The sequence below is a fragment of the Dendropsophus ebraccatus genome, chromosome 13 (assembly GCF_027789765.1).
Source record: "Dendropsophus ebraccatus isolate aDenEbr1 chromosome 13, aDenEbr1.pat, whole genome shotgun sequence".
NCBI lineage: Eukaryota > Metazoa > Chordata > Amphibia > Anura > Hylidae > Dendropsophus > Dendropsophus ebraccatus.
Window position 1 is genome coordinate 6,890,400 of NC_091466.1, and position 14,832 is coordinate 6,905,231.

Below are 14,832 nucleotides of genomic sequence, written 5' to 3' on the forward strand. Positions count from 1 at the left end.
AGTGATATCACTGCTCTCTATATCCTGGTGTGTAGTACTGATCACTATACTAGTGCCCTCTCACCAGTGATGTATATATACAGTGATATCACTGCTCTCTATATCCTGGTGTGTAGTACTGATCACTATACTAGTGCCCTCTCACCAGTGATGTATATACAGTGATATCACTGCTCTCTATATAACAGGGTACTGATCACTATACTAGTGCCCTCATCACTGTTCTCTATATCCTGTGTAGTACTGATCACTATACTAGTACCCTCTCACCAGTGATGTATATACAGTGATATCACTGCTCTCTATATACAGGTGTGTAGTACTGATCACTATACTAGTGCCCTCTCACCAGTGATGTATATACAGTGATATCACTGCTATATACAGGTGTGTAGTACTGATCACTATACTAGTGCCCTCTCACCAGTGATGTATATACAGGGATATCCCTGCTCTCTATATATACAGGTGTGTAGTACTGATCACTATACTAGTGCCCTCTCACCAGTGATGTATATACAGTGATATCACTGCTCTCTATATATACAGGTGTGTAGTACTGATCACTATACTAGTGCCCTCTCACCAGTGATGTATATACAGGGATATCCCTGCTCTCTATATATACAGGTGTGTAGTACTGATCACTATACTAGTGCCCTCTCACCAGTGATGTAAATACAGTGATATCCCTGCTCTCTATATCCTGGTGTGTAGTACTGATCAGTATACTAGTGCCCTCTCACCAGTGATGTATATACAGTGCTATCACTGCTCTCTATATCCTGTGTAGTACTGATCACTATACTAGTGCCCTCTCACCAGTGATGTATATACAGTGATATCACTGCTCTCTATATCCTGTGTAGTACTGATCACTATACTAGTGCCCTCTCACCAGTGATGTATATATACAGTGATATCACTGCTCTCTATATCCTGTGTAGTACTGATCACTATACTAGTGCCCTCTCACCAGTGATGTATATATACAGTGATATCACTGCTCTCTATATACTGGTGTGTAATACTGATCACTATACTAGTGCCCTCTCACCAGTGATGTATATACAGTGATATCACTGCTCTCTATATACAGGTGTGTAGTACTGATCACTATACTAGTGCCCTCTCACCAGTGATGTATATACAGTGATATCACTGCTCTCTATATATACAGGTGTGTAGTACTGATCACTATACTAGTGCCCTCTCACCAGTGATGTATATACAGGGATATCACTGCTCTCTATATCCTGGTGTGTAGTACTGATCACTATACTAGTGCCCTCTCACCAGTGATGTATATACAGTGATATCACTGCTCTCTATATATACAGGTGTGTAGTACTGATCACTATACTAGTGCCCTCTCACCAGTGATGTATATATAGTGATATCACTGCTCGCTATATCCTGGTGTGTAGTACTGATCACTATACTAGTGCCCTCTCACCAGTGATGTATATACAGTGATATCACTGCTCTCTATATACAGGTGTGTAGTACTGATCACTATACTAGTGCCCTCTCACCAGTGATGTATATACAGTGATATCACTGCTATATCCTGTTGTGTAGTACTGATCACTATACTAGTGCCCTCTCACCAGTGATGTATATACAGTGATATCACTGCTCTCTATATATACCGGTGTGAAGTACTGATCACTATACTAGTGCCCTCTCACCAGTGATGTATATACAGTGATATCACTGCTCTCTATATACAGGTGTGTAGTACTGATCACTATACTAGTGCCCTCTCACCAGTGATGTATATACAGTGATATCACTGCTCTCTATATATCCTGGTGTGTAGTACTGATCACTATACTAGTGCCCTCTCACCAGTGATGTATATACAGTGATATCACTGCTCTCTATATCCTGGTGTGTAGTACTGATCACTATACTAGTGCCCTCTCACCAGTGATGTATATACAGTGATATCACTGCTCTCTATATATACAGGTGTGTAGTACTGATCACTATACTAGTGACCTCTCACCAGTGATGTATATACAGTGATATCACTGCTCTCTATATACCTGGTGTGTAGTACTGATCACTATACTAGTGCCCTCTCACCAGTGATGTATATACAGTGATATCACTGCTCTCTATATATACAGGTGTGTAGTACTGATCACTATACTAGTGACCTCTCACCAGTGATGTATATACAGTGATATCACTGCTCTCTATATCCTGGTGTGTAGTACTGATCACTATACTAGTGCCCTCTCACCAGTGATGTATATACAGTGATATCACTGCTCTCTATATACAGGTGTGTAGTACTGATCACTATACTAGTGCCCTCTCATCAGTGATGTATATACAGTGATATCACTGCTCTCTATATCCTGGTGTGTAGTACTGATCACTATACTAGTGCCCTCTCACCAGTGATGTATATACAGTGATATCACTGCTCTCTATATATACAGGTGTGTAGTACTGATCAGTATACTAGTGCCCTCTCACCAGTGATGTATATACAGTGATATCACTGCTATCTATATATCCTGGTGTGTAGTACTGATCACTATACTAGTGCCCTCTCACCAGTGATGTATATACAGTGATATCACTGCTCTCTATATATACAGGTGTGTAGTACTGATCACTACACTAGTGCCCTCTCACCAGTGATGTATATACAGTCATATCACTGCTCTCTATATCCTGGTGTGTAGTACTGATCACTATACTAGTGCCCTCTCACCAGTGATGTATATACAGTGATATCACTGCTCTCTATATACAGGTGTGTAGTACTGATCACTATACTAGTGCCCTCTCACCAGTGATGTATATACAGTGATATCACTGCTCTCTATATATACCGGTGTGTAGTACTGATCACTATACTAGTGCCCTCTCACCAGTGATGTATATACAGTGATATCACTGCTCTCTATATCCTGGTGTGTAGTACTGATCACTATACTAGTGCCCTCTCACCAGTGATGTATATACAGTGATATCACTGCTCTCTATATCCTGGTGTGTAGTACTGATCACTATACTAGTGCCCTCTCACCAGTGATGTATATACAGTGATATCACTGCTCTCTATATATCCTGGTGTGTAGTACTGATCACTATACTAGTGCCCTCTCACCAGTGATGTATATACAGTGATATCACTGCTCTCTATATATACAGATGTGTAGTACTGATCACTATACTAGTGTCCTCTCACCAGTGATGTGTATATATATATATATATATATATATATATATATATATATATATATATATACACACACACATATATATATACAGTGATATCACTGCTCTCTATATCCTGGTGTGTAGTACTGATCACTATACTAGTGCCCTCTTACCAGTGATGTATATACAGTGATATCCCTGCTCTCTATATATACAGGTGTGTAGTACTGATCACTATACTAGTGTCCTCTCACCAGTGATGTATATACAGTGATATCACTGCTATATCCTGGTGTGTAGTACTGATCACTATACTAGTGCCCTCTCACCAGTGATGTATATACAGTGATATCACTGCTCTCTATATATACAGGTGTGTAGTACTGATCACTATACTAGTGCCCTCTCACCAGTGATGTATATACAGTGATATCACTGCTATATACAGGTGTGTAGTACTGATCACTATACTAGTGCCCTCTCACCAGTGATGTATATACAGTGATATCACTGCTCTCTATATATACAGGTGTGTAGTACTGATCACTATACTAGTGCCCTCTCACCAGTGATGTATATACAGTGATATCACTGCTATCTATATCCTGGTGTGTAGTACTGATCACTATACTAGTGCCCTCTCACCAGTGATGTATATATACAGTGATATCACTGCTCTATATCCTGGTGTGTAGTACTGATCACTATACTAGTGCCCTCTCACCAGTGATGTATATACAGTGATATCACTGCTCTCTATATCCTGGTGTATAGTACTGATCACTATACTAGTGCCCTCTCACCAGTGATGTATATACAGTGATATCACTGCTCTCTATATATACAGGTGTGTAGCACTGATCACTATACTAGTGCCCTCTCACCAGTGATGTATATACAGTGATATCACTGCTCTCTATATATACAGGTGTGTAGTACTGATCACTATACTAGTGCCCTCTCACCAGTGATGTATATACAGTGATATCACTGCTCTCTATATCCTGGTGTGTAGTACTGATCACTATACTAGTGCCCTCTCACCAGTGATGTATATACAGTGATATCACTGCTCTCTATATACAGGTGTGTAGTACTGATCACTATACTAGTGACCTCTCACCAGTGATGTATATACAGTGATATCACTGCTCTCTATATACAGGTGTGTAGTACTGATCACTATACTAGTGCCCTCTCACCAGTGATGTATATACAGTGATATCACTGCTATATCCTGGTGTGTAGTACTGATCAATATACTAGTGTCCTCTCACCAGTGATGTATATACAGTGATATCACTGCTCTCTATATATACACAGGTGTGTAGTACTGATCACTATACTAGTGCCCTCTCACCAGTGATGTATATACAGTGATATCACTGCTCTCTATATATACAGGTGTGTAGTACTGATCACTATACTAGTGCCCTCTCACCAGTGATGTATATACAGTGATATCACTGCTCTCTATATCCTGGTGTGTAGTACTGATCACTATACTAGTGCCCTCTCACCAGTGATGTATATACAGTGATATCACTGCTCTCTATATCCTGGTGTGTAGTACTGATCACTATACTAGTGCCCTCTCACCAGTGATGTATATACAGTGATATCACTGCTCTCTATATATACAGGTGTGTAGTACTGATCACTATACTAGTGCCCTCTCACCAGTGATGTATATACAGTGATATCACTGCTCTCTATATATACAGGTGTGTAGTACTGATCACTATACTAGTGCCCTCTCACCAGTGATGTATATACAGTGATATCACTGCTCTCTATATCCTGGTGTGTAGTACTGATCACTATACTAGTGCCCTCTCACCAGTGATGTATATACAGTGATATCACTGCTCTCTATATACAGGTGTGTAGTACTGATCACTATACTAGTGACCTCTCACCAGTGAGGTATATACAGTGATATACTGCTCGCTATATCCTGGTGTGTAGTACTGATCACTATACTAGTGCCCTCTCACCAGTGATGTATATACAGTGATATCACTGCTCTCTATATATCCTGGTGTGTAGTACTGATCACTATACTAGTGACCTCTCACCAGTGATGTATATACAGTGATATCACTGCTATATCCTGGTGTGTAGTACTGATCACTATACTAGTGCCCTCTCACCAGTGATGTATATACAGTGATATCACTGCTCTCTATATATACAGGTGTGTAGTACTGATCACTATACTAGTGATCAGTACTACACACCAGGATATAGCAGTGATATCACTGTATATACATCACTGGTGAGAGGGCACTAGTATAGTGATCAGTATTACACACCAGTATATAGAGAGCAGTGATATCACTGTATATACATCACTGGTGAGAGGGCACTAGTATAGTGATCAGTACTACACACCTGTATATATAGAGAGCAGTGATATCACTGTATATACATCACTGGTGAGAGGGCACTAGTATAGTGATCAGTACTACACACCTGTATATATAGAGAGCAGTGATATCACTGTATATACATCACTGGTGAGAGGGCACTAGTATAGTGATCAGTACTACACACCAGGATATAGAGCAGTGATATCACTGTATATACATCACTGGTGAGAGGGCACTAGTATAGTGATCAGTACTACACACCAGGATATAGAGAGCAGTGATATCACTGTATATACATCACTGGTGAGAGGGCACTAGTATAGTGATCAGTACTACACACCAGGATATAGAGAGCAGTGATATCACTGTATATACATCACTGGTGAGAGGGCACTAGTATAGTGATCAGTACTACACACCTGTATATAGAGAGCAGTGATATCACTGTATATACTCTCACCAGTGATGTATATACAGTGATATCACTGCTCTCTATATATACAGGTGTGTAGTACTGATCACTATACTAGTGCCCTCTCACCAGTGATGTATATACAGTGATATCACTGCTCTCTATATATATACAGGTGTGTAGTACTGATCACTATACTAGTGCCCTCTCACCAGTGATGTATATACAGTGATATCACTGCTCTCTATATACAGGTGTGTAGTACTGATCACTATACTAGTGCCCTCTCACCAGTGATGTATATACAGTGATATCACTGATCTCTATATATATACAGGTGTGTAGTACTGATCACTATACTAGTGCCCTCTCACCAGTGATGTATATATACAGTGATATAACTGCTATATCCTGGTGTGTAGTACTGATCACTATACTAGTGCCCTCTCACCAGTGATGTATATACAGTGATATCACTGCTCTCTATATCCTGGTGTGTAGTACTGATCACTATACTAGTGCCCTCTCACCAGTGATGTATATACAGTGATATCACTGCTATCTATATCCTGGTGTGTAGTACTGATCACTATACTAGTGCCCTCTCACCAGTGATGTATATATAGTGATATCACTGCTCTCTATATCCTGGTGTGTAGTACTGATCACTATACTAGTGCCCTCTCACCAGTGATGTATATACAGTGATATCACTGCTCTCTATATACAGGTGTGTAGTACTGATCACTATACTAGTGCCCTCTCACCAGTGATTTATATACAGTGATATCACTGCTCTCTATATCCTGGTGTGTAGTACTGATCACTATACTAGTGCCCTCTCACCAGTGATGTATATACAGTGATATCACTGCTCTCTATATATACAGGTGTGTAGTACTGATCACTATACTAGTGCCCTCTCACCAGTGATGTATATACAGTGATATCACTGCTCTCTATATATACAGGTGTGTAGTACTGATCACTATACTAGTGCCCTCTCACCAGTGATGTATATACAGTGATATCACTGCTCTCTATATACTGGTGTGTAATACTGATCACTATACTAGTGCCCTCTCACCAGTGATGTATATACAGTGATATCACTGCTATATCCTGGTGTGTAGTACTGATCACTATACTAGTGCCCTCTCACCAGTGATGTATATATACAGTGATATCACTGCTATATCCTGGTGTGTAGTACTGATCACTATACTAGTGCCCTCTCACCAGTGATGTATATACAGTGATATCACTGCTGTCTATATCCTGGTGTGTAGTACTGATCACTATACTAGTGCCCTCTCACCAGTGATGTATATATACAGTGATATCACTGCTATATCCTGGTGTGTAGTACTGATCACTACACTAGTGCCCTCTCACCAGTGATGTATATACAGTGATATCACTGCTCTCTATATCCCGGTGTGTAGTACTGATCACTATACTAGTGCCCTCTCACCAGTGATGTATATACAGTGATATCACTGCTCTCTATATATACAGGTGTGTAGTACTGATCACTATACTAGTGCCCTCTCACCAGTGATGTATATACAGTGATATCACTGCTCTCTATATATACAGGTGTGTAGTACTGATCACTATACTAGTGCCCTCTCACCAGTGATGTATATACAGTGATATCACTGCTCTCTATATACTGGTGTGTAGTACTGATCACTATACTAGTGCCCTCTCACCAGTGATGTATATACAGTGATATCACTGATCTCTATATATATACACAGGTGTGTAGTACTGATCACTATACTAGTGCCCTCTCACCAGTGATGTATATATACAGTGATATCACTGCTATATCCTGGTGTGTAGTACTGATCACTATACTAGTGCCCTCTCACCAGTGATGTATATACAGTGATATCACTGCTATCTATATCCTGGTGTGTAGTACTGATCACTATACTAGTGCCCTCTCACCAGTGATGTATATATAGTGATATCACTGCTCTCTATATCCTGGTGTGTAGTACTGATCACTATACTAGTGCCCTCTCACCAGTGATGTATATACAGTGATATCACTGCTCTCTATATACAGGTGTGTAGTACTGATCACTATACTAGTGCCCTCTCACCAGTGATTTATATACAGTGATATCACTGCTCTCTATATCCTGGTGTGTAGTACTGATCACTATACTAGTGCCCTCTCACCAGTGATGTATATACAGTGATATCACTGCTCTCTATATATACAGGTGTGTAGTACTGATCACTATACTAGTGCCCTCTCACCAGTGATGTATATACAGTGATATCACTGCTCTCTATATCCCGGTGTGTAGTACTGATCACTATACTAGTGCCCTCTCACCAGTGATGTGTATACAATGATATCACTGCTCTCTATATATACAGGTGTGTAGTACTGATCACTATACTAGTGCCCTCTCACCAGTGATGTATATACAGTGATATCACTGCTATATCCTGGTGTGTAGTACTGATCACTATACTAGTGCCCTCTCACCAGTGATGTATATACAGTGATATCACTGCTCTCTATATACAGGTGTGTAGTACTGATCACTATACTAGTGCCCTCTCACCAGTGATGTATATACAGTGATATCACTGCTCTCTATATATACAGGTGTGTAGTACTGATCACTATACTAGTGCCCTCTCACCAGTGATGTATATACAGTGATATCACTACTATATCCTGGTGTGTAGTACTGATCACTATACTAGTGCCCTCTCACCAGTGATGTATATACAGTGATATCACTGCTCTCTATATACAGGTGTGTAGTACTGATCATTATACTAGTGCCCTCTCACCAGTGATGTATATACAGTTATATCACTGCTCTCTATATATACAGGTGTGTAGTACTGATCACTATACTAGTGCCCTCTCACCAGTGATGTATATACAGTGATATCACTACTATATCCTGGTGTGTAGTACTGATCACTATACTAGTGCCCTCTCACCAGTGATGTATATACAGTGATATCACTGCTCTCTATATATACAGGTGTGTAGTACTGATCACTATACTAGTGCCCTCTCACCAGTGATGTATATACAGTGATATCACTGCTCTCTATATATATATACAGCTGTGTAGCACTGATCACTATACTAGTGCCCTCTCACCAGTGATGTATATACAGTGATATCACTGCTCTCTATATATACAGGGTGTGTAGTACTCAATCACTATACTAGTGCCCTCTCACCAGTGATGGTATATACAGTGATATCACTGCTCTCTATATATACAGGTGTGTAGTACTGATCACTATACTAGTGCCCTCTCACCAGTGATGTATATACAGTGATATCACTGCTCTCTATATCCCGGTGTGTAGTACTGATCACTATACTAGTGCCCTCTCACCAGTGATGTATATACAGTGATATCACTGCTCTCTATATATACAGGTGTGTAGTACTGATCACTATACTAGTGCCCTCTCACCAGTGATGTATATACAGTGATATCACTGCTCTCTATATATATACAGGTGTGTAGTACTGATCACTATACTAGTGCCCTCTCACCAGTGATGTATATACAGTGATATCACTGCTCTCTATATACAGGTGTGTAGTACTGATCACTATACTAGTGCCCTCTCACCAGTGATGTATATACAGTGATATCACTGATCTCTATATATATACACAGGTGTGTAGTACTGATCACTATACTAGTGCCCTCTCACCAGTGATGTATATATACAGTGATATCACTGCTATATCCTGGTGTGTAGTACTGATCACTATACTAGTGCCCTCTCACCAGTGATGTATATACAGTGATATCACTGCTATCTATATCCTGGTGTGTAGTACTGATCACTATACTAGTGCCCTCTCACCAGTGATGTATATACTAGTGATATCACTGCTCTCTATATATCCTGGTGTGTAGTACTGATCACTATACTAGTGCCCTCTCACCAGTGATGTATATACAGTGATATCACTGCTCTCTATATACAGGTGTGTAGTACTGATCACTATACTAGTGCCCTCTCACCAGTGATTTATATACAGTGATATCACTGCTCTCTATATCATGGTGTGTAGTACTGATCACTATACTAGTGCCCTCTCACCAGTGATGTATATACAGTGATATCACTGCTCTCTATATATACAGGTGTGTAGTACTGATCACTATACTAGTGCCCTCTCACCAGTGATGTATATATACAGTGATATCACTGCTATATCCTGGTGTGTAGTACTGATCACTATACTAGTGCCCTCTCACCAGTGATGTATATACAGTGATATCACTGCTCTCTATATCCTGGTGTATAGTACTGATCACTATACTAGTGCCCTCTCACCAGTGATGTATATACAGTGATATCACTGCTCTCTATATATACAGGTGTGTAGCACTGATCACTATACTAGTGCCCTCTCACCAGTGATGTATATACAGTGATATCACTGCTCTCTATATATACAGGTGTGTAGTACTGATCACTATACTAGTGCCCTCTCACCAGTGATGTATATACAGTGATATCACTGCTCTCTATATCCTGGTGTGTAGTACTGATCACTATACTAGTGCCCTCTCACCAGTGATGTATATACAGTGATATCACTGCTCTCTATATACAGGTGTGTAGTACTGATCACTATACTAGTGCCCTCTCACCAGTGATGTATATACAGTGATATCACTACTATATCCTGGTGTGTAGTACTGATCACTATACTAGTGCCCTCTCACCAGTGATGTATATACAGTGATATCACTGCTCTCTATATATACAGGTGTGTAGTACTGATCACTATACTAGTGCCCTCTCACCAGTGATGTATATACAGTGATATCACTGCTCTCTATATATATATACAGCTGTGTAGCACTGATCACTATACTAGTGCCCTCTCACCAGTGATGTATATACAGTGATATCACTGCTCTCTATATATACAGGTGTGTAGTACTCATCACTATACTAGTGCCCTCTCACCAGTGATGTATATACAGTGATATCACTGCTCTCTATATATACAGGTGTGTAGTACTGATCAGTATACTAGTGCCCTCTCACCAGTGATGTATATACAGTGATATCACTGCTCTCTATATCCTGGTGTGTAGTACTGATCACTATACTAGTGCCCTCTCACCAGTGATGTATATACAGTGATATCACTACTATATCCTGGTGTGTAGTACTGATCACTATACTAGTGCCCTCTCACCAGTGATGTATATACAGTGATATCACTGCTCTCTATATATATATACAGCTGTGTAGCACTGATCACTATACTAGTGCCCTCTCACCAGTGATGTATATACAGTGATATCACTGCTCTCTATATATACAGGTGTGTAGTACTCATCACTATACTAGTGCCCTCTCACCAGTGATGTATATACAGTGATATCACTGCTCTCTATATATACAGGTGTGTAGTACTGATCAGTATACTAGTGCCCTCTCACCAGTGATGTATATACAGTGATATCACTGCTCTCTATATCCTGGTGTGTAGTACTGATCACTATACTAGTGCCCTCTCACCAGTGATGTATATACAGTGATATCACTGCTCTCTATATATACAGGTGTGTAGTACTGATCAGTATACTAGTGCCCTCTCACCAGTGATGTATATACAGTGATATCACTGTATATCCTGGTGTGTAGCACTGGTCACTGTTCCTCCTCCCAGCTCGGTGTGTAGAGGGTTAAGCTCGGCTCGGTACATGCCGGCCCGGTGGCTCGGTAATTGTTATTAGTGAGGAGCGCTCTCCTGAGGGACAGCTGTAATTGTTTCTCCCTCGGAGTAGGCAGTGATAATTCTGTGCCGGGCTCCCCCTGCCGCGTCTGGATTGAGGTCTATTTGGATCTCAGCAGTAACTTCATTCTGCGTTCACATGGCAATGCCAGAATTTTCCCTGGCATGACTGTCATGTGCCCGCAGGCACAGCCGGCCCCTGGCACCAGACCGGAGAGACAGCGAGGGCCGGGGTACGGCTGGAGCTTCTGCTCTGATTGCCCATTATACCGCGGCCGTCGGACTTCACTAACATGTGGCCCCCTGACATGGCTGTCACGTACCGCGCCACGTGCCAATGTCCGAGGAGGCCGGGCATCCTCATTCCTCCTGCTCACTAGTATAATGGGGTCAGGGATTCGGCAACGGTCTGACCACTTCTGGCCGGAATACAATCGATGGCTCTGCAGGTCGGCCATTATGGCGCCTTAGTGCCCCTCACGTGCCGGCTGCTGCACAACTACACCCCAAAATTACACTACAGACCCAGCCAGCTTACTATATATAACACACCCCAACATTACACTACAGACCCAGCCAGCTCACTATATATAATATACCCCAACATTACACTACAGACCCAGCCAGCTTACTATATATAATACACTACAGACCCAGCCAGCTTACTATATATAACACACCCCAACGTTACACTACAGACCCAGCCAGCTTACTATATATAACACACCCCAACGTTACACTACAGACCCAGCCAACTTACTATATATAATACACTACAGACCCAGACAGCTTACTATATATAATACACCCCAACGTTACACTACAGACCCAGCCACCTTACTATATATAATACACTACAGACCCAGCCAGCTCACTATATATAATAGACTAGACTACAGACCCAGCCACCTTACTATATATAATACACTACAGACCCAGCCAGCTTACTATATATATATATATATAAAATACACTACAGACCCAGCCAGCTTACTATATATAATACACCCCAACGTTACACTACAGACCCAGCCAGCTCACTATATATAATAGACTAGACTACAGACCCAGCCACCTTACTATATATAATACACTACAGACCCAGCCAGCTTAATCTATATAATACACCCCAACATTACACCACAGACCCAGCTACATTACTATATATAATACACCCCAAAATTACACTACAGACCCAGCCACCTTACTATATATTATACACGCCAACGTTACACTACAGACCCAGCCACCTTACTATATATAATACACTACAGACCCAGCCAGCTTACTATATATAATACACCCCGACTTACCCTGAGGCTCCACCAGCTTCAGGAGCGGAGACGCCCCAAGAGCTGCCGCTCCACCCAGCACCTTCACCCCCCGCTCCGAAACATCACAGAAGAACTCCACCACCGGGTGCAGAGACTTCACATCCTGGTAGGCAAACGCCATGATCTGATAGGCTGAGTGGATGAGGGGCAGACTGGCCACCCGTTGCACTATACTGCCCTATGGGATAGCAAGAGTAATGTATTAAGGATGGACAGACAGACAGACAGACAGACAGACAGAGTTACTTACATCCTGGTTGGCCTCACTGTGTGACATACTTTTCTTATATGTAGTCCCTGTAGAAATATATATATATACACATGTAAAGATATAAATATCTCTCACTATCTTAGTCACAAAAAAATAAATATAACATGCCACCTCTTAAGAAAGCAGCTGCCCGGCAAAAGTGAGGTAGCCAGAAAAGGTGCAATGATCTGTAGAGAGGTCAGGGGTAATAATCTGCAGGATATATCACTATGTATCAGGAGGTAGAAAGGACAGAGCGATGTTCTGCAGATCAGTAGAGAGGTCAGGGGTGTAATACTCTGCAGGTGATGTATATATATATATTGGTGTGGTACCTGGTGTGGCTGGCAGTCTCCTCCCTGCGTTGAGCTGATGTGGATACTGCGGCGGTGGTGGTGCGATTCCTCACACATTCAGCGCTGGGGGTTTCCCAGGATCACTCGGGGTCGGGGATAAGACACTGCAGCAGAACCAAAGTGTGACCAAAGGATGAGGAGCGGCCAATATATATCTTATATAACAGGATAGACACACACAGGAAAGGAATTAAAAGGACCACCAGCACCAGGAACCTCCTGTCATCATAGGGGCTGTGACTACCTCTCTATACACATGATATACAGGGGGCGGGGCTGTGACTACCTCTCTATATACATGATATACAGGGGGCGGGGCTGTGACTACCTCTCTATATACATGATATACAGAGGCGGGGCTGTGACTACCTCTATACACATGATATACAGGGGGCGGGGCTGTGACTACCTCTATACACATGATATACAGGGGGCGGGGCTGTGACTACCTCTATACACATGATATACAGGGGGCGGGGCTGTGACTACCTCTCTATAAACATGATATACAGGGGGCGGGGCTGTGACTACCTCTCTATACACATGATATACAGGGGGCGGGGCTGTGACTACCTCTCTATACACATGATATACAGGGGGCGGGGCTGTGACTACCTCTCTATACACATGATATACAGGGGGCGGGGCTGTGACTACCTCTCTATACACATGATATACAGGGGGCGGGGCTGTGACTACCTCTATACACATGATATACAGGGGGCGGGGCTGTGACTACCTCTCTATACACATGATATACAGGGGGCGGGGCTGTGACTACCTCTCTATACACATGATATACAGGGGGCGGGGCTGTGACTACCTCTCTATACACATGATATACAGGGGGCGGGGCTGTGACTACCTCTCTATACACATGATATACAGGGGGCGGGGCTGTGACTACCTCTCTATACACATGATATACAGGGGGCGGGGCTGTGACTACCTCTCTATACACATGATATACAGGGGGCGGGGCTGTGACTACCTCTCTATACACATGATATACAGGGGGCGGGGCTGTGACTACCTCTCTATACACATGATATACAGAGGGCGGGGCTGTGACTACCTCTCTATACACATGATAAACAGGGGGCGGGGCTGTAACTACCTCTCTATACACATGATATACAAGGGGCGGGGCTGTGA

At 42.0% G+C, this 14,832-nt stretch overlaps 1 protein-coding gene across 1 annotated transcript in view; it reads right to left on the reverse strand.

Moving 5' to 3' along the window:
* Nucleotides 1–13,570, reverse strand: part of LOC138770965 (perilipin-2-like) — a 38,748-nt gene extending 25,178 nt beyond the window's left edge. Inside the window, exons 1-3 of the mRNA XM_069950321.1 lie at nucleotides 13,454–13,570; nucleotides 13,322–13,368; nucleotides 13,051–13,249 (exon numbers count right to left, since the gene is read on the reverse strand). Coding sequence (XP_069806422.1) covers nucleotides 13,051–13,249; nucleotides 13,322–13,348 — 226 coding nt within the window. The 5' untranslated portion in view covers nucleotides 13,349–13,368; nucleotides 13,454–13,570. The remainder of the gene's footprint in view (nucleotides 1–13,050; nucleotides 13,250–13,321; nucleotides 13,369–13,453) is intronic.
* Nucleotides 13,571–14,832: the final 1,262 nt, after the last annotated feature.